This window comes from Chlorocebus sabaeus, chromosome 7 (assembly GCF_047675955.1).
Source record: "Chlorocebus sabaeus isolate Y175 chromosome 7, mChlSab1.0.hap1, whole genome shotgun sequence".
Classification (NCBI taxonomy): Eukaryota; Metazoa; Chordata; class Mammalia; order Primates; family Cercopithecidae; genus Chlorocebus; species Chlorocebus sabaeus.
In genome coordinates, this window is record NC_132910.1 from 94,694,780 (window position 1) to 94,714,319 (window position 19,540).

The 19,540-nt window shown below is 42.4% G+C and overlaps 1 protein-coding gene across 1 annotated transcript in view; it reads right to left on the reverse strand.

Annotated features, from left to right (window-relative positions):
* Nucleotides 1-19,092, reverse strand: part of FREM3 (FRAS1 related extracellular matrix 3) — a 110,874-nt gene extending 91,782 nt beyond the window's left edge. The window contains exons 1-2 of the mRNA XM_007999886.3: nt 13,908-19,092; nt 11,578-11,667 (exon numbers count right to left, since the gene is read on the reverse strand). Coding sequence (XP_007998077.3) covers nt 11,578-11,667; nt 13,908-19,092 — 5,275 coding nt within the window. The remainder of the gene's footprint in view (nt 1-11,577; nt 11,668-13,907) is intronic.
* Between the last annotated feature and the right edge of the window lie 448 nt (nt 19,093-19,540).

A 19,540-nucleotide genomic window follows, 5' to 3' on the forward strand; every position in this document is an offset into this window, starting at 1 on the left:
CTCCTTCTTTTGTCTACTTGTTGGACGTCTAATAAATATAAAATCAGTTTATAAGTAGGCAGAGAAAAAGAGGTGAGAAACCAAGGGTTTCAGGCAATATCCCAATAAAATAATTCACCAAAATAGTCTAAAAGTTGACCTTCTATAAAGAGGAATAAGTTAATAAACTCCTTTTCAGCTAGAAGAAGAAAAATACAAAATTTGGTATCATGGTGAGGCAAGAGAATAGGGTCTGGAGGCAGGGGATCTAAGCCTGTTTCACGCCAACTTCCTAGAACTAAATTAAGAGGAAAATCCTAATTTTCCAGGCCTAAGTAACAAAAGGACCAGAGGCTACTGCCTTTGACCTTTTCTGCCCATCAGATGGGAGATTGGCTATCTGCAACAAATCATAATGAGTGAGGTTGAGTCTTGGTTTGCAACTTTGTAACTTCACTCCAGCCTCTGAATAGCTACTGTCTGCAACCAATCAGACTGATAGTGGGCTACCACTTCCGTTACATGAGGTGAGCGTGAAGTGGCCAAAGAGAAACTTCTAGCGGGTATTGGGACCCAAGAAGATTCTGTATCCAGCCCTTGAGCCACTGCTTGGGTCTGCTCCCACACTATGGAGTGTTCTTTTGTTTTCAGTAAATCCCTGCTTTTGTTCTTTTGTTGCTTCATTCCTTCTTTGCTTTGCTGGGGGTTTTGTCCAATTCTTTGTTCAAAATGCAAAGAGCCTGGACAACTTGCAGTAACTACCCTTTACCATTAACACTAGCTGATAATTGTAAAGATAGTATTTATTGAGTGCTTACTATGTGTCAGACAGTCTTCTAAGTGCCTTATGTGTGTTGATTCCTTTAATACTTGTGGTAGAGAACAATGGTTCAATGTTTCCCAAAAGACATCCACATCTTCATTCCTGGAATCTATGAATATATTGCATGGCCAAAGGGACTTTTCAGATGTGATTAAAAGAAGGCTCTTGAGACAGGGAGATTATGCTGGATTATCTGGGCAGGCCCAATGTATCACAAGGGTCCTTATTAGTGAAACAGGGAGGCAGGAGAGTATCAGAGTGATGCAGCAGGAGAAAGATTCAGCCACTTCTGGCTTTGAAGATGAAAGAATGTGCAGTCGCTAGAAGCTGGAAAAGGCCAGGAAATGGATTCTACCCTAAAGTTGCAGAAGAACATGCAGTCTTGAGGTTTTAAAAACTAGGCTGGAGAGAAGCAGGACATCATGGCAGACGGGAGGCAGGATTAGATTGCAGCTCCGGACAGAGCGAGCAGGGGCTCGCATTGTGAATTTTAGCTCCAGATCGACTGCAAGAACAAACTAGCAATCCCAAGAGGACCCACAGACCCTCTGAAGGAAGCAGACTGTTCCTGCAGGACCTGGGAGAATCCCCCCAAACTGTGAGTGCCCCAACTATGGAAGTGGTAAAGGGAGACCCTCCTCTCCTGAACACACACCCCCATCGGAGAAGCTGAAAGTCTGTTCGCAGGAGAAGTTTCCAACTTTACCTGCAGCTGAGTCAATTTGGAGAGCTGAACAAAATTCAGGGGTAGAGGAAGCCGCAGAAAGGCCCGGGAGCTCGCTGGTTCCCCTAGCAGGCCATTCCTGCCTGGCATCACAGGGATCCAACAGGAGAGGAGCAGGCGGAGAACTACACAGGGACAATGAAATCGCTAGCTGAACTTTGTAACAATTTCAACGGAGTGAGAAGCCTCCTGGCCAGAACTCAGGGAGGGAGCAAATCCAGTGTGGAGAACTCTACAGGCAGGGAAAGAACCAAGCCCCTTTCTTTCGCAGCTGGGAGGCATATAGCCTGAGGCAGGTTTTCAAGCCCGTGTGGTTCTCTGCCTGAAAACGGTCTGGGGGTTGTTGTGGGGGACATGGTGAAAGTGAGAACTGCCCTTAAGTTTGCGAGGGAGCTGGCCGAGGCCTGTGACTGCAGGCTTTCCCCCACTTCCCTAACAACCTGTATGACTCAGCAGAGGCAGACATAATCCTCCTAGGTACACAACTCCAGTGACCTGGGAACATCACTCCTATCCCCCACAGCAGCTGCAGCAAGATTCGCCCAAGGAAAGTCTAAGCTCTGACACACCTAACCCCTCCCTCACGTGATGGTTCTTCCCTACCCACCCTGGTAGTGGAAGACAAAGGGCATATAATCTTGAGAGTTCTAGGATCCTGCCCACTGATGATTCCTCCCCATACTACCATAGCTGACGCTCTTTGTAAAGTGTGACCTCCTAGCAGGAGGTCAACTGGCACGAAAATAGAGCATTAAACCACCAAAGCTAAGGACCCTCATGGAGTCCACTGCACCTCCCGCCACTTCCACCAGAACAGGAGCTGCTTTCCATGGCTGAGAGACCCATAGATGTTTCACATCACAGGACTCTGTGCAGAAAACCCCAGTACCAGCCCAGAGTCTGGTAGACTTGCTGGGTGGCTAGACCCAGAAGAGAGAACACAATCACTGCAGTTTGGCTCACTGAAGCCACATTCATAGTAAAAGGCAGAGAGTACTACATCAAGGGAACACCCCGTGGGACAAAAGAATCTGAACAGCAGCCTTCAGCCCTAGACCTTCCCTCTGACAGAGGCTACCCAAATGAGAAGGAACCAGAAAATCAATCCTGGTAAAATGACAAAACAAGGCTCTTCAACACCCCCCTAAAATCACACTAGTTCATCAGCAATGGGTCCAAACCAAGAAGAAATTCCTGATTTACCTGAAAAGGAATTTAGGAGGTTAGTTATTAAGCTAATCAGGGAGGGACCAGAGGAAGGTGAAGCCCAATGCAAGGAAATCCAAAAAATGATACAAGAAGTGAAGGGAGAAATACACAGGGAAATAGATAGCTTAAAGAAAAAACAATAAAAAAATCATGAAACTTTGTATATACTTTTAGAAATGTGAAATGCTCTGGAAGGTCTCAGCAATAGAATTGAACAAGTAGAAGAAAGAAATTTAGAGTTCAAAGAAAACATCTTCAAATTAACCCAATCCAACAAAGACAAAGAAAAAAGAATAAGAAAATATCAACAAAGCCTCCAAGAAGTCTGGGATTATGTTAAATGAACAAACCTAAGAATAATCGGTGTTCCTTAGGAAGAAGAGAAGTCTAAAAATTTTAAAAACATTTTTTTGGGGGAATAATCAAGGAAAACTTCCCCAGCCTTTCTAGAGACCTAGCCATCCAAATACAAGAAGCACAAAGAACACCTGGGAAAATTATTGCAAAAAGATCTTCACCTAGGCACATTGTCATCAGGTTATCCAAAGATGAAGGAAAGAATCTTAAGAACTGTGAGACAGAAGCACTGTGTAACCTATAAAGAAAAACGTATCAGATTAGCAGCACATTTCTCAGCAGAAACTCTACAAGCTAGAAGGGATTAGGGGCCTATCTTCAGTCTCCTTAAACAAAATAATTATTAGCCAAGAATTTTGTATCCAGCAAAAGTAAGCATCATATATGAAGGAAAGATACAGTCTTTTTCAGATGAACAAGTGCTGAGGGAATTCATCATTACTAATCCACCACTATAGGAACTGCTAAAGGACTTCTAAATCTTGAAACAAATCCTGGAAACACATCAAAACAGAACCTCTTTAAAGCATAAATCACACAGGACCCATAAAACAAAAATACAAGTTAAAAAGCAAAAAACAAACAAAAACCAAAGTACGTAGGTAACAAAGTGCATGATGACTGCAATAGTACCTCACATTTCAATACTAACATCGAATGCCAATGATCTAAATGCTCTGCTTAAAAGATACAGAACCAGCATCATCCATGTCCAAACTAACACAACAACAGAAAACCAAACACAGCATATTCTCACTCATAAGTGGGAGGTGAATAATGAGAACGCATGGACACAGCTGCGGGGGGCTCATCACACACCAGGGCCTGTCGAGGGGTGGGGGCCCTGGGGGAGGGATGGCATTAGGAAAAATACCTAATGTATATGATGGGTTGATGGGTGCAGCAAACCACCATGGCATGTGTATACCTATGTAACAAATCTGCATGTTCTGCACATGTACCCCAGAACTTAAAGTATATATATGTACACACACATATATATATACACTTTAAGTTCATATATATATGTGTGTGTGTATATATATATAAGATACAGAACCACAGAATGGATAAGAACTCACCAACCAACTATCTGCTGCATTGAGGAGACTCAGCTAGCACATAAGGACTCACATAAACTTAGAGTAAAGGGGTGGAAATAGGCATTTCATGCAAACAGATACCAGAAGTGAGCTGGGGTAGCTATTCTTATATTAGACAAAACAAATTTTAAAGCAACAGCCGTTGGAAGAGACAATTCCATTATAAATTACCATTTATAATGGTAAAAGGCCTCATCCAACAGGAAAATATCACAATCTTAAACATATATGCATCTAACACTGGTGCTCCAAAATTTATAAAGCAATTACTAATAGACCTAAGGAATGAGATACACATCAACACAGTAAGAGTGGAGGACTTAAATACTCTACTGACAGCAATAGACAGGTCATGAAGACAGAAACAAGGGATTTAAATTATACCTTGGAACAAATGGACTTTAACAGATATATACAGAACATTGTATACAACAATAGCAGAATACACATTCTATTCAACAGTACATGAAACTTTCTCCAAGACTGATCATATGATAGGCCATAAAACGAGACTGAATAAATGTTAGGAAATTGAAATTATACCAAGCACTCTTTCACACCATAGTGGAATAAAACTGGAAATTAACTCCCAAAGGAACCTTCAAAACCATGCAAATACATGGAAATTAACCTGCTCCTGAATGAGCATTGGGTCAAAAACAAAATCAAGATGGAAATTAAAAAATTCTTCAAACCGAACGACAGTAATGGCACAACCTATGAAAACCTCCGGGATACAGCAAAGGCAGTGCTAAGAGAAAAGTTCATAGTCCTAAACACCTACATCAAAAAGACTGAAAGCACAGATAGACAATCTAAGGTCACACCTTATGAAACTAGAGAAACAAGAACAAACCAAACCCAAACTCAGCAAAAGAAAGGAAATAACCAAGATCAGATCAGAACTAAATGAAATTGAAACAAACAAACAAAAAATACAAAAGTTAAATAAAACAAAAACGCTGGTTCTTTGAAAAGGTAAATAAAATTGATAGACCATTGACAAGATTAACCAAGAAAAGTAGAGAGAAAATCCAAATAACCTCACTAAGAAACAAAACAGGAGATATTACAAATGACACCACTGAAATAGAAAAGATCATTCATGGCTGCTATGAACACCTTTACTCACATAACTAGAAAATCTAGAAGAGATGGATAAATTCCCGGAAAAATACAACCCTCTTAACTTAAATTAGGAAGAATTAGATGCCCTCAGCAGACCAATAACAAGCAGTGAGATTGAAATGGTAATTTAAAAATTACCAACAACAACAACAAAAAATCCAGGACCAGATGGATTCACAACAGAATTCTACCAGACATTCAAAGAGGAATTGGTACAATTCTTTTGACACTATTCCACAAGATAGAGAAAAACAGAACCCTCCCTAATTCATTCTACAAAGCCTAATACTAAAACATCACCCTAATACTAAAACCAGGAAAGGATATAACCAAAAATGAAAACTACAGACCAATATCCTTGATGAACAATAGATGCTAAAATCCTTAATCAAATACTAGCTAACTGAGTCCAACAATATGTCAAAAAGACAAATAATCCAACATGATCAAGTGGGTTTCATATCAGGGATGCAGGGATGGTTTAACATCCACAAGTCAATAAATTTGATACACCACATAAACAGAATTAAAACAAAAAATCACATGATCATTTCAATAGATGCAGAAAGAGCATTTGACAAAATCCAGCATCCCTTTATTATTAAAACTCTTAGCAAAATTGGCATGCAAGGGGCATACTTTAATGTAATAAAAGCCATCTATGACAAACCCACAGCCAATATAATACTGAATGGGCAAAAGTCTAAATCATTCCCTTCGAGAACTGGAACAAGACAAGGATGCCCACTCTCACCACTTGTCTTCAACATAGTAGTGGAGGTCCTAGCCAGAGCAATCAGACAAGAGAAAGAAATAAAGGGCATCCAAATCGGTAAAGATGAAATCAAACTGACACTCTTTGCTGATAATATGATCATTTACCTTGAAAACCCTAAGGACTCCTCCAGAAAGCTCCTAGAACTGATAAAATAATTCAATAGAGTTTACGGGATACAAGATTAATGTACACAAATCAGTAGCTCTTCTATACACCAACAGCTACCAAGCAGAGAATCAAATCAAGAACTCAACCCCTTTAAAAATGCTGCAATAAAATAAAATAAAATAAAATAAAATAAAATAAAATAAAATAAAATAAAATAAAATAAAATACTTGGGAATATACCTAACCAAGGAACCAAAAGACCTCTAGAAGGAAAAGTACAAAACACTACTGAAAGAAATCACAGACAACACAAACAAATGGAAATACATCTCATGCTCATGGATTGGTAGTATAAATATTGTGAAAATGACCATACTGCCCAAAGCAATCTACAAATTCAAGGCACTTCCCATCAAAATACCACCATAATTATTCATAGAATTAGGAAAAACAACTCTAAAACTCATATAGAACCAAAAAAGAGCCCGTATAGCCAAAGCTAGACTAAGCAAAAAGAACAAACCTGGAGGCATCACACTACCTGATTTCAGACTGTACTATAAGGCCATAGTCACTAATACAGCATGGTACTGGTACAAGAGTAGGCACACAGACCAATGGAACAGAACAGAGAATCCAGAAATAAAGCCAAATACTTCCAGTTAACTGATCTTTGACAAAGCAAACAAAAAACATATAGTGGGGAAAGGACACCCTTTTCTTTTTTTTTTTTTTTTCTGTCTAGAATTTCTTTTTTTTTTTAATTTATTTTTTATTATTATTATACTTTAAGTTCTAGGGTACATGTGCATAACGTGCAGGTTTGTTACATATGTATACTTGTGCCATGTTGGTGTGCTGCACCCATCAACTCGTCAGCACCCATCAACTCGTCATTTACATCAGGTATAACTCCCAATGCAATCCCTCCCTCCTCCCCCCTCCCCATGAAAGGCCCCGGTGTGTGATGTTCCCCTTCCCGAGTCCAAGTGATCTCATTGTTCAGTTCCCACCTATGAGTGAGAACATGCGGTGTTTGGTTTTCTGTTCTTGTGATAGTTTGCTAAGAATGATGGTTTCCAGCTGCATCCATGTCCCTACAAAGGACACAAACTCATCCTTTTTTATGGCTGCATAGTATTCCATGGTGTATATGTGCCACATTTTCTTAATCCAGTCTGTCACTGATGGACATTAGGGTTGATTCCAAGTCTTTGCTATTGTGAATAGTGCCGCAATAAACATACGTGTGCATGAGGACACCCTTTTCAACAAATGGTGCTGGGATAATTGGCTAGCCAAATGTAGGCGAGTGAAACTGGATCCTCATCTCTCACCTTATACAAAAACCAACTCAAGATGCCTTAAGGACTTAATCCTAAGACCTGAAACTATAAAAATTCTAGAAGATAACATTGGAAAAACCCTTCTAGACACTGGCCTAGCCAAGGATTTCAAGATCCCAAAAGGAAATGCAATAAAAACAAAGATAAATAGCTGGGACCTAATTAAACGAAAGAGCTTTTGCATGGCAAAAGAAATGGTCAGCAGAGAAAACGCACAACCCACAGAGTGGGAGAAAGTCTTCACAATGTATATATCTGACAAAGGACTAATATCCAGAATTTACAACAAACTCAAACAAATCAGTAAGAAGAAAACAAACAATCCCATCAAAAAGCGGGCTAAGGACATTAATAGACAATTCTCAAAAGAAGATATACAAATGGCCAACAAACATGAAAAAATGCCCAACATCACTAATAATAAGGGAAATGTAAATCAAGACCACAATAAGATACCACCTCACTCCTGCAAGGATGGCAATAATCAAAAAATAATAATTAAAAAAAAGCAGTAGATTTTGGTGTGGATGTGTTTGTTAATCAGGGAACACTTCTACACTGCCAGTGGGAATGTAAACTAGTACAGCCACTACAGAAAACAGTGTGGAGATTCCTTAAAGAACCAGAAGTAGAACTACCATTTGATCCAGCAATCCCATTACTAGGTATCCACCCAGAGGAAAAGAAGTCATTATTTGGAAAAGATACTTGCACACACATGTTTATAGCAGCACAATTCACGATTACAAAATCATGGAGCCAACCCAAATGCCCATCAATCAATGAGTGGATAAAGAAACTGTGGTATATATATACAATGGAATACTATGCAGTCATAAAAGGAATGAATTAACAGCATTTGCAGTGACCTTGATGAGATTGGAGACTATTATTCTAAATGAATTAACTCAGTAATGGAAAACCAAATATCATATGTTCTCACACGTGAGAGCTAAGATATGAGGATGCAAAGGCATAAGAATGATAGAATGGACTTTGGGGACTTGGGGGGAAGAGTGGAAAGGGGGCAAAAAATACTGTATACTGCTTGGGTGATGGGTACACGAAAATCTCACAAATCACCACCAAAGAACTTACTCCATGTAACCAAATACCACCTGTACCCCCAAAAACTTATGGAAAAAAAAAAAAGAAAATGCAGCCTTGTCAAAACCTTGATTCTATTCTAGTAAGGACCATTTTGGATTTCTGAACTCCAGAACTGTAAGATGACAGATTTGTGTTGGTTCAAGCCACTAAGTTTGTGGTAATTTGTTATAGCAGCAATAGGAAACTAATAAAATCTTCATAATAATTCTAAGGGGCACATGCCATCATTATCTTCAACTCATAGGTGAGCAAACTAAAGCACAAGCAGTTTCTCAAATATGTAAGACTACAAGAGTTGAGCTGGGATTTGGATACAGACAGCCTGGGTCCAGAGCCTATTAATTAGAAGCCTTCATGGTATCACTCTTGAGATTTTAGCAAAGTTGGAGCGCGAGGGTCATTTTTGCCAGTATTTCCATTCTTAAGACCCCTGAGCTAAGCTGCAGCATACACCTAATGTCAGTTCTGGAGGCAGGGCAGGGTCTTCTTTTAACAGTTTGAATATTGGTATGGAAACAACAACAACAACGACATCTACTTCAGCCCAACAGTGAAAGATCTATTTCTAGAAGGGTATAATACCTTCTGTTAGTGCTATGTGCCATTAGGAAAAAAAAATTATTAATAGATCAAATGGAAATGTTCAACATTCCATTTGGGAAATCTTTTTAAAGTGAGGGCATTTTGAAAGAAAAAAAGATTAAGTCAGCTACTGTAAAGCAATGGATTCATAATATTTCAAAATAACAGATAATAAAACGTTTAAAGTGAGTCCTTTATCAGCTGTTCCAGGAATGCCCATCATCAGCAGACATGGATCTTAGCTCCATGCACAGTACGTGGAAGGCAACTGAAAAATTCACTGGTTGGACATGGCAGCACATGCCTGTAGTACCAGCTACTTGAGAGGTGGATGTGGGAGGACCAACTTGAAGCCTAGAGTTCGAGCCACTGCATTCCAGCCTGGGCAACATAGAGGGATCCTGTTTCTAGAAAAAAATCTTAAAGAAATAATTTTTAAAAATTCCAGTTTGTCCCTGGATCCAAGGGAAAAAAATTCACTGGATAAATGAATGTGCAAATATTTAATCAGTTTATGTATACATACTTTAAGATCCAGCTATGAACAAATGTATCCTCAAATACTTTGGACTCTGTGTTTGATCATTCTTATCACTTTGATTCTCAAGGCGCTTCTTTGTCAGGTTAAGAAGTGCAGTCTTGGCCCTGTTCTCTAACTTTTGTCTATGGCTTCAGCTTCCCAAAGCAGGGTGAGTGTAGCATTAGCAGTTAAGAACCCTAGCTTTGGAATTGGCAAGACCTGGATTTGATTCCAGTTTACTTGCCTGTTACTTGTATGACTTCAGGCAAGTTATTTAACCGTGGTGTCTTCATTTTAAAGTGGTTATCATAACATTTACTTTTTATTTTGTAGTGAGGATCAAAAGTCATAATGTCTTTAAGGACAGGCTAGCTCACAGAAAAAAGTTAAAACATGGTAGCTACATAAAATCCACCTTACAGTGTCATCACAGACTGATTTCTGTTTGTAACGTTGTCCACAAAGCATAGTGTCAGAGTCAGAGGTGCATCTTTCTCTAAAAAGATCGTTTCAAAAGCAGAAAGGAAAATACTCAAGATAAAGCATTTGTCTTACATTTATTTATGAGCCTGTTTAAAGGCATAAATTCATCTTTTTAGGAACTTATGGTTCTTGAGAACTTGGGAAAGGGAAAGAAGATTTGATTTTAAACTTTAAGGAAGGAAATGGGGAGGAGGGATCAGTGGTTTCAACTGTAGTCAGTCTCATCAGAAGGGGAGAAAATATCTAGTTAATGGGCACCTATTTTTAAATTAAATTTTTTTTAAAAAATGAACAAGAATCAGGTGAAAGCACTACTTTTTATGAAGTGCTTTACGTTTATGATCTTAGTCAATCCTCTTAGTAACCCTTTGACATAGGTATGAAGACCACCACTTTATACATAGGGGGATGAATGAAGCGGACACGGTCACTTACTCAAAGTCACACGGGACAAGTTGGGATTCAAACCCAGTCAGTATACCATACGGCCTCTCATAGAGGACTACTTTACAATAAATTCAATTCTTGACTGATTACACATGATTTAGGCAGAAAATGCAGGTTACTTACTGGGAATGAGTAATAATTTGTGCTGAAAGAGGTTACTGAGTGGCAAGCAGCACACAGAGATAATTTCTGCTATTATCCTGTCATACTGCAAAATGATTTTTCTGCTGACCACATAATCATTGAATCCCTAGGTGTGTAAAGAAAGTGGCTTCTGTTAACTAGATGCTGCCCATTATTCTACTTTGAAGTTAGTAGTACACAGACCAAGCTGCAGCATAAACAGGCAGTTTTCAAGTAAGCTTTCCTCTATGCCGGGAGATATATATATATATCCTCTATGCCGAGATATATATATATATATATATACACCCCATCCAGAAGGATTTCGAATCTAAGGTCAGGGAGCCATAAGATTCAGTTCTGCAAATAAAAATCCCAACAAAATCTGAAGATGTATTTTCTAATTTGTTTCAGAATGATAGAAACCACTAGCTAGATTCACAGAATCTCTTGAAGGTGAGATTCACTTGCCTATATGATGTCACACATGATCCAGATCAGATAAAATACTTCACATTTCACTCATCAAATCCCTCACTGCTTTCTCTTCCTAAAAAGTTATTTATCAAGAATCGTTTGGCACAGGACCATAAGAGAAACAAAAAGAATTAATTTGTTTGTATTATACCATTATTGATTGTGATTACTTGCTTATATGATGCCTGTACTTGCCTAGAAATTATTTAATTTTTTTTTCCTATTTTATGTTGATTTTAGTTAACCACGAGTCCTTTTGAAGGTTTTATTATTGACTTACCATTGTCTTCAACAGAGAAATAGAAGATGTCCTTTGATGCATTGCTGCCCTCATTCAAGACATAGGATATCTTCATCTCATCAATGTCAGCTAAAAAAAAAAAAAGCAAATGTCACACACAGTCATATTGGCACAAATGAAAATGAGTATGTTAACAACTTCAAAGTTTTAATTAGGCATAGAAATACTCCAATTAATAAATTTGAAAATAATGATTAAGTGAACATGAATCTTCTTAAAGCTACAATGTCAAAAATAAAACTTTAGTTTGAAACTTTATCACAATGAGGTACCATCTCACCCCAGTCAGAGTGGTGATTATTAAAAAGCCAAAAAATAACAGATTCTGGGTGAGGTTGGAGAGAAAAGGGAACATTTATACATTGTTGGTGGGAGTGTAAATTAGTTCAGCCATTGTGGAAAGCAGTGTGGTGATTCCTCAGAGAACTAAAAGCAGAATTATCCTTCAACCCAGCAGTCCTATTACTGTGTATACATCCCAAAAATATAAATCATTCTACCATAAAGACAAATGCATGCAAATGTTCATTGCAGCACTACTCACAATAGCAAAGACACTGAATCAACCTAAATGTCCATCATTGATATATTGGATAAAGAAAATATATTACATATACACCATGGAATACTATGCAGCCATTAAAAACTAGATCATGTGTTTTTGTTGTTGTTGTTGTTGTTTTTTCAGGAACATGGATAGAGCTAGAGGCTATTATCCTTAACAAACTAATTCAGGAACCGGAAACCAAATACTGCATATTCTCACTTATAAGTGGGAGCTAAATGATGAGAACTCATGAATACAATGAAAGGAACAATTGACAGTGGGGTCTTCTTGAGGATGGAGGGTAGGAGGAAGGAGCAGAGCAGAAAAGACAACTACTGGGTACTGGGCTTAAATACCGGGGTGATGAAATAATCTGTACAACAAACCAGCATGACATGAGTTTAAATATATGTACCTCCAAACCTAAAATAAAAGTTAAGAAACCCTGACTTTGTCACAGTGCTACTATGTGCATATTCTCTGGGTGCTAAAACCCAGCAAGGAGGGCATTCTAGTTACGTGTGCTTTACAACATCCTGGCCCTCTATGGAGAGCCAGGTTTATCTGGTTTTGAATCTTCTGCACAAGTATAGAGCTTGACATATTTGTGGATACTCATGAACTATTTGTCAAAATGAATCTAAACAAGAATAATTGCTGCATCCTAAGAAAAAAGAAAATTAGAATAAAATCATGAGTTTTTCCTATTGCCTATTCTCTTGGGTAATAATTTGTTATGAAGGTCTATAATTATGTTTTTATATTGGTAATTATTAGTATTTTAAAAACAATTTGCTCTCGGAGGTGTTTGTTTGTAGAAATAATCCTTATAGAGTCACATGATTTTATTATTTAAAGTTCATATAAGTTTAATATTTGAAAATGTTATCACTGTTGTGATTGCATTATTTCTTTCTCTGTTATACTTTAAGTTCTGGGATACATGTGCATAACATGCAGATTTGTCACATAGGTATACACGTGCCATGGAGAACCACATATGATTTCATTTGCTTTAGAAGAAATTCTGAAAATGTAACCAAACTATTTTTTAAACATGTGTAAGTTTTCCTCTGAGTTTGCATCTAGGTTTACATGTATCATGTGTGGGACATTTCATGCACAGAGCTATCTAAAAAAGTTATGACAACATAAAGAGCATTTAAAAACCAGCAGGTATCACATCACCTGGGAAAGTAGAGGGACCTGCCTCTAGTTCATAATTAGTAGTAACACCAAATATAAAAGAAAAAAATAATCTCAGGCAAACATAGTTCTGTGCTTTTATTAGATGTAGAAATTACATTTGAATAGTATAATAAAAATGAACAATGTAGGAATTTATATCCAAAATCTAGATACCAAACATCTTCAGAAATCTGGACTTACTAATAACTATGCAAATGATTTCTATATGTCATTCTTAAAATTCAAAATCAATCTGATATTATCAGAATTAATATAAGGTTATCTTATAATATTTCAGAAGTAGAAGCTGTCCTCCTGTGTTTAGCAGTTTTAAGGTATAACTACAACTTTATGAAATACGTGTGAGTTCCTGTTAAATGGGCATGCTGATGAAATTGATGAAAAAGGACTTATTGCTTTGTTTGTTTTTAGAATAATTTCATACTTTACTGTATTTTATTAGAACAAGAATCTTAGTGCAAATGTCTGAGGTCAGGACAATTTTACACAAAGCTGAGAGATCTGATCCAATGAAGGGGAGGGACAGAATAGTCAGGGAAGAATGCATACTAACCTTGTGTAAACACTCGAGTGCTCTGGTTTCCAAGGCCAGTTCTGATAATGAAGCCATGCTCTGGTCCTCTGGTAACTTTATACTTCAGAAGCCTGTGGGGACTGTCCTGATCTTCTGCCTTCAGAGACTTACTGGTAATCAAGAAGCCCATATGTCCAGTGTGAAGGTGCTTCAAGGTTAGGGCACCCCTGTTGATAGTAATCTGGGGAAGCCTATTGTCTAATGATCTTATCTGGACCCTCATTACTTGAGGTTTGTGTGTCTCCAGGGCAGTGTCTGGGAGGACATAGAAATCAGTGTGAGTGCCATCTGTCACAGTCAAGGAGAAACTATCTTCAGTGGTCTCACTGCCGTCGTGCTTGTAGCTAATCAGGTTCTTGTTCAGGTCTTGCTTGGTGAAAGTGGTCACAGAATGGCTACCATTGTACAAAATCTTGCCATGCATGGGGACCTGGGTGATGGTAAAGAGAATAAGATAATCTGGGGTATCCTTGTCTTCCACTGTCAACTCAAGGGGAGTGATCAGTTGGCTAGCCTCTTTCTGTAGTGTTAGTCTATGGATGGTCAAGATAGGTTTCTTATGATCCACATCAGTGATGAAGATCCTGAAGGTTTTGGACACAGGGTAGAGTTCACTGATCACTTGAAACTCAAAGCTGTCCATCTTTTTCTCATCATTTGAAGTACGGACATAGGATATTTTGTTGCTAGCCAATTGAAGCTGAGTGAAAGAGGCAATGGGTTCCCCAGCATGGTCAGAACTTTCTAGGTGACCCAGGCTTGGAGCCCATGTAATGTTAAAGTGATGTTCATCAGAGCTGTTGATATCACTGTTGCTAAGCAGACTGTTGGTAATGGTCACTCTGGTACCTTCTGTTAAGGTGATCCTTTTGCTGATTACCTCAGGGAGGACCTTGTCTAAGTTGCCAATAGTGACATAGAAGTAGTGGTCTGTCAAAGTGTTAACCCCATCAGTCACATCAAACTTGATAATATCAACAATCCCTTCTTGGCCTGTGTGGATATAGCAGATGAGGCCTCTGTCAATCTCATCCTGGGTAAAGTTCATTCCCAGAGTAAGATTGTTCCTCACTTCTCCTCTGGGTTTTCTCAGCCTCTGTAGAAGCCCTTGTTGAGGCCCAGAATGGAGGACAAAACTGAGGCTCTTATCATCTGAGTCAAGATCTGTGGCCTTAAGGATCCGATTTGTGATGATCTCAGAGTGTCCTTTCTCTACTTTCAGCCCACTGTTGACAGTCAGCTGAGGAGTTTCATCATCCACTAGGGTCACTACAATGGGTACCTTCCTGTGGGTGGTGTGCTTGCCATCACTTAGCCAGACCTCAAAACTGTCCTCTTTGGTCTCTGAGTCATCATGCTCATACACAATGGTGGAGGCCTCCTGGATCTCCTTGAGGGTGAAGCTGTGGATGGGCTGGCTGCCTGTAGCCAGCTGCTCTATGATTCGTCCATGCCGAGGGAGGGCTGTGAGTTGAAAGTGGAGCTCATTCGGTGGCAGGTCAGCATCTGCTCCATTGAGCAGCTGGGTGTCTATGACCAGGCTCATCCCCTCTAGTACCTCAAACTCATGGGCAAAAAGTTTAGGCTGCTCATCATTGGTGGGTAGGATGATTATAGGGAAGAAGACACTTGGGGAGAAGTTGATGCCATCAGAGCAATAAAAGGTGAATTGATCCTCTTGTGGCTCTACTCCCTTGTGAATACTCTGTACATAATTGATATGCCTCACTTGGACATCTCTGAGGGAGAAAGCACTGATGGGGCTACCAGACTGGGACATTTTTGAACCAGGAGCTGGTGCAATATTTTCCAGGTAGCCAGAGGCTGGCTGACTAGTCACTGTGCAGAGGAGTTCATCTTGAGGAGTGTCCACATCTTCAACATGGAGATGTTGTAAGGTCAAGGAGTTCTTCTCACCTTCATAGACAATGAAGGACTCCTCCACCAAGACCTTAGGTCCCACATTGTCCACAGGCAGCACAGTTACTTGTACCTGTATTCTCTCTATTATGCTATTCCCCACTACCCATTGGTAAGAATCATTGGAGAGGATGAGGCTGAAGGCATCATGCTGCTTTTGAAAACCAACTTCACCTCCAGTGTGGACATAGGCTACTCTCCCACTGATGAGGTCCTCTTGGGTGAATCGTTCTGTGGGCAAACCATTGACCAGAATAGTGCCCAATTTGGGGCTGTCCTTTACAATGAAAGACAGCATCAAGTGATGTACATCCTTCCTTTTACCATGGATGACACCCATGGTAATTTCAGTGACTTTATTCTCTAGTACATCTATAGAAACATCCAATAATGAACTACTTGTGATAGAGATCCTAGGACTTTCGTTAGCCACACTGGGATGCACGGAAATTGGGATGGTGATGGGTATATGGTGCACCCCATCACTTACTTCCAGATGGAAAGTGTCACTGGTAGTTGTCTGGTCTCTACCATGCTGGTAAGAGACACTCCCATTAATAATATCAGCTTGCGTGAAAGATTCCCCTGGGACCATACATTTTTTAAAGTATTGCAAGCGTCCATGTTGGGGACCGTGGACTAATATGAAGACAATTTGGTCAATGTCTGTGTCTGGGTCTGTAACATGCAGCTCATTACTGCTGAGGTTAAAGCTGCCTCCCTCTAAGACAGTAAAGCCTCTGTTGGTGACTTCTGGGGGCTGGTTGTCCACAGGTTGCAGGAATAATGTAAATGTGCCTGGCACGCTATTGCCTGCAGCATCTTCCACCTGGTAGGTAAACTGCACAACCCGTGGTGCAATACCCAACTTCTGTGGAGGCTGGTAGGCAACTTCACGCTGATTTACCTGGGCTTGGGTGAAGTGCATGATGAGTGTGTCTGGTGAATCAGTGAGCACAATTTCTCCAGCCCGGACTTGGTGGTTGTGATCTGTGTCAGTCGGGAGTGTCAGTAGGGTGTACCATAGGTTCTGGTCATCAGAGTCCTGGTCAATGTATCGGAGGAATTTCTTCTGGAAGTGAGTGAGTTGGTATTCTTGTACAGTCATTTCTAATGTAGTTCCTGGATACAGCTGTGGACTCAGTATATCCGCTGGCTGGACCTTGATGGTGAAAATGTGCTGGTTGGAGAGATTGGGTGGGTCATGGTCATCCTGCACATGGAAAGCCAGCTGGACCATTACAGTTTGAGAGCTGTGTGGTCCAAGATAGCGGTAGAAGAGTCTCCCTTCCATTATGTCTCTCTGTAGCCACTCAGTCACCACTTTCTCATAAAGCCGTTCCTTTTCCATGTAGTGCCAGTCCCCACCTTCAGTGGAGAGAGGTAGTTCAGCCTGCCGCAGCAACATGTCCCCCAGGTAGTGGCCTGAGTGGGAGGAACCAGGGGCCAGCTCCCACTGTGGCTCTTCCTTATTTCCTTCTAGGAGCTGGTTCTCTAGCACAAAGTGGATGGTTGAGTCCTCAGAGTCGATATCAGTAGCACTCAGTACAAAGGGAGTGATCTGGACCACCTGCCCTTCCGTCAGTGAGAGTCCTGTGTTAGTATTGACCATTGGTGGTTCATCATCCACAGGTAAGATGGTGACGGGAAAGAGAAATTCCACTTGGTGGTGTCCGTCCTCCATCCGGAAGATGATGTTGTCACTGTAGGTGTTGCTGCCATCATGCTGATACACCACTCGCCTTGCTGCCAGGTCCGCCGGTGTGAAATACTTGCACCCAGCAGGTGCCCCAAACACCACCAGCTGCCCATGTCTCAAGCCCCTGACTGCAGCCATTTTCACCTCTTCCAGGTTATCTTTATCACTGATAGGAACGCTGTGGGTGCTGGACAAGGGCCTTGACTGACCTTCAAAAAGCACAAGTCCCCTGTTATGGCTAGCCACTGGGACCAGAGTATTCATGGATTTCACTGTCACCATGAAGGCAAAGGGGTCTGAGGCGGCGCCATCTCCGTCCACCACCTCCAGTTCCAGCTGAAAGAGGCGCTCTCCATGGGAGTTCTCTGTAGGGGGCTGATAGGCAATCTTCAGCTCCCGCAGCTCCTGCTGGGTAAAGAAGGAGACTGGAAGGCCTAGAGGGTCGTCGGTGCTGACCACGTAGCCCTGCTGCCCCGGATGCCCTGGTGCGGGAGTGGGGGCGTTGAGAATGTTGAACACCAGGTCGCCAGGGTCTGACTCGACGTCCTCCGCGGCTAGTGCGTCAGGTGTCAGGGCTGTCAGCACAAATGGATCCACCTCCATCATCATCGTGGCCATGAAGCTGGGTCTGGGCGGTGTGTTCTTGGCTCCCCCGAGGATCCTCACCAGCAGCTGGAAGTGCTCGCGGACCAGCACACCCGTGGACCCAGCGTCCTGGCCCTTAGGCCCCAGCAGCTCCACCATCATTGGCAAGTAGTCCCGGTTGGGCGAGGAGGCAGCGGTGTGCTGATAGCGCACCCCAGCCCGGAGGAAAGCTTCACAGTCTATGCGCTTGCCCCTGGGGAGAGGGGCCCCCACCGCGTCCACTAAGTGCCCGTACTTGGGTAGGGGGCCGTCCTCGTGAGGAAGTGGGGTGAGCTGGCACCTGCGGGTGACCGTGGCTCTGGACTTCAGGGAGGCGAAGTCCAGCACTCTCCTGTCGATGGCGCGGCTCCAGCCCTGCAGCTTCTCCACTACCAAAGGCCTGTTGCGCGTCACCAGCTGCAGCTGGGTAAAGACCACGTCCACCGCCAGCGTGAAGGGCAGCACCAGCGTGTGAGTCGGGGCGTCGTAGCGCAGCTGCAGCAGCACCCGGGCGCGTCCGGGGCTGTGGGAGCCGAAGTGAGTGTACTGGACCTGGCGGGGCCCGAAGGCACAGGGGAAGCGGCGCGGGGAGAGCGCGCCCTTGAGCAGAGGCAGGGCGTCCAGTACCGTGACTTCGCACCGGTCCCCCGGCTGCACTCCAATCACCAGGTCCCGGAGCGGGTCGAGCCAAAGGGAACGACCCAAGGGCACACGGAGTCCAGGGTTGGCAATCAGCACGCTAGGGCCGTCGGGGCGAGTGCCTTCAAGCGCACCCCAGGCGTGCAGGTAAAGCGCCGGGTCGGGCTCGGTCCCAAGCGAGGATGCCAGTCCCTGCAGCGCAGGGCGACTCAAGAGCAGGCAGGCGAGCGCCACAAGGAGCTGGCTGGGCGTCCCAGTCGGGTGCCGAGAAGCCCCCGCCATGGCCACGGATGGCTCCTGGCGTTGGGATTCCCGGGGTGGGGGTGCCCTGTCCAAAGAGGGATCCACTGAGTCGCAGGTGCAGGCAGTGGAGGCGGTAGCTGCTGTCCAGTCGGTAGCGGACGCGCGGATCCAGCAAGAGCCAGCGGCTGCGCTTCTGCTGCTGCAGGTAACGGCAGCAGGGGAAGGGGCTCTGCCCACCTCCTGCTCTGCCCGGGTCCCAAGTCTGCCTCTGCTGGTTTCTGGGGCCGCCCAGATACGCGCCCAGCGCGGCGAGACTTAGCGGGGGTGCAGCGCTCTTCCCTCCGCTCCTGGGTGCTTCACCCCGCCTACCTTACACACCTTCGCGCCCGGAGCCGTGGTCGCCGCGCTGCTGCCCACGCTGCCAGACTCCGACCAGCTCGTTTGGATACTCTCTTCCCCAGGTGCCACAAAGGAATTTTCCCCCCTC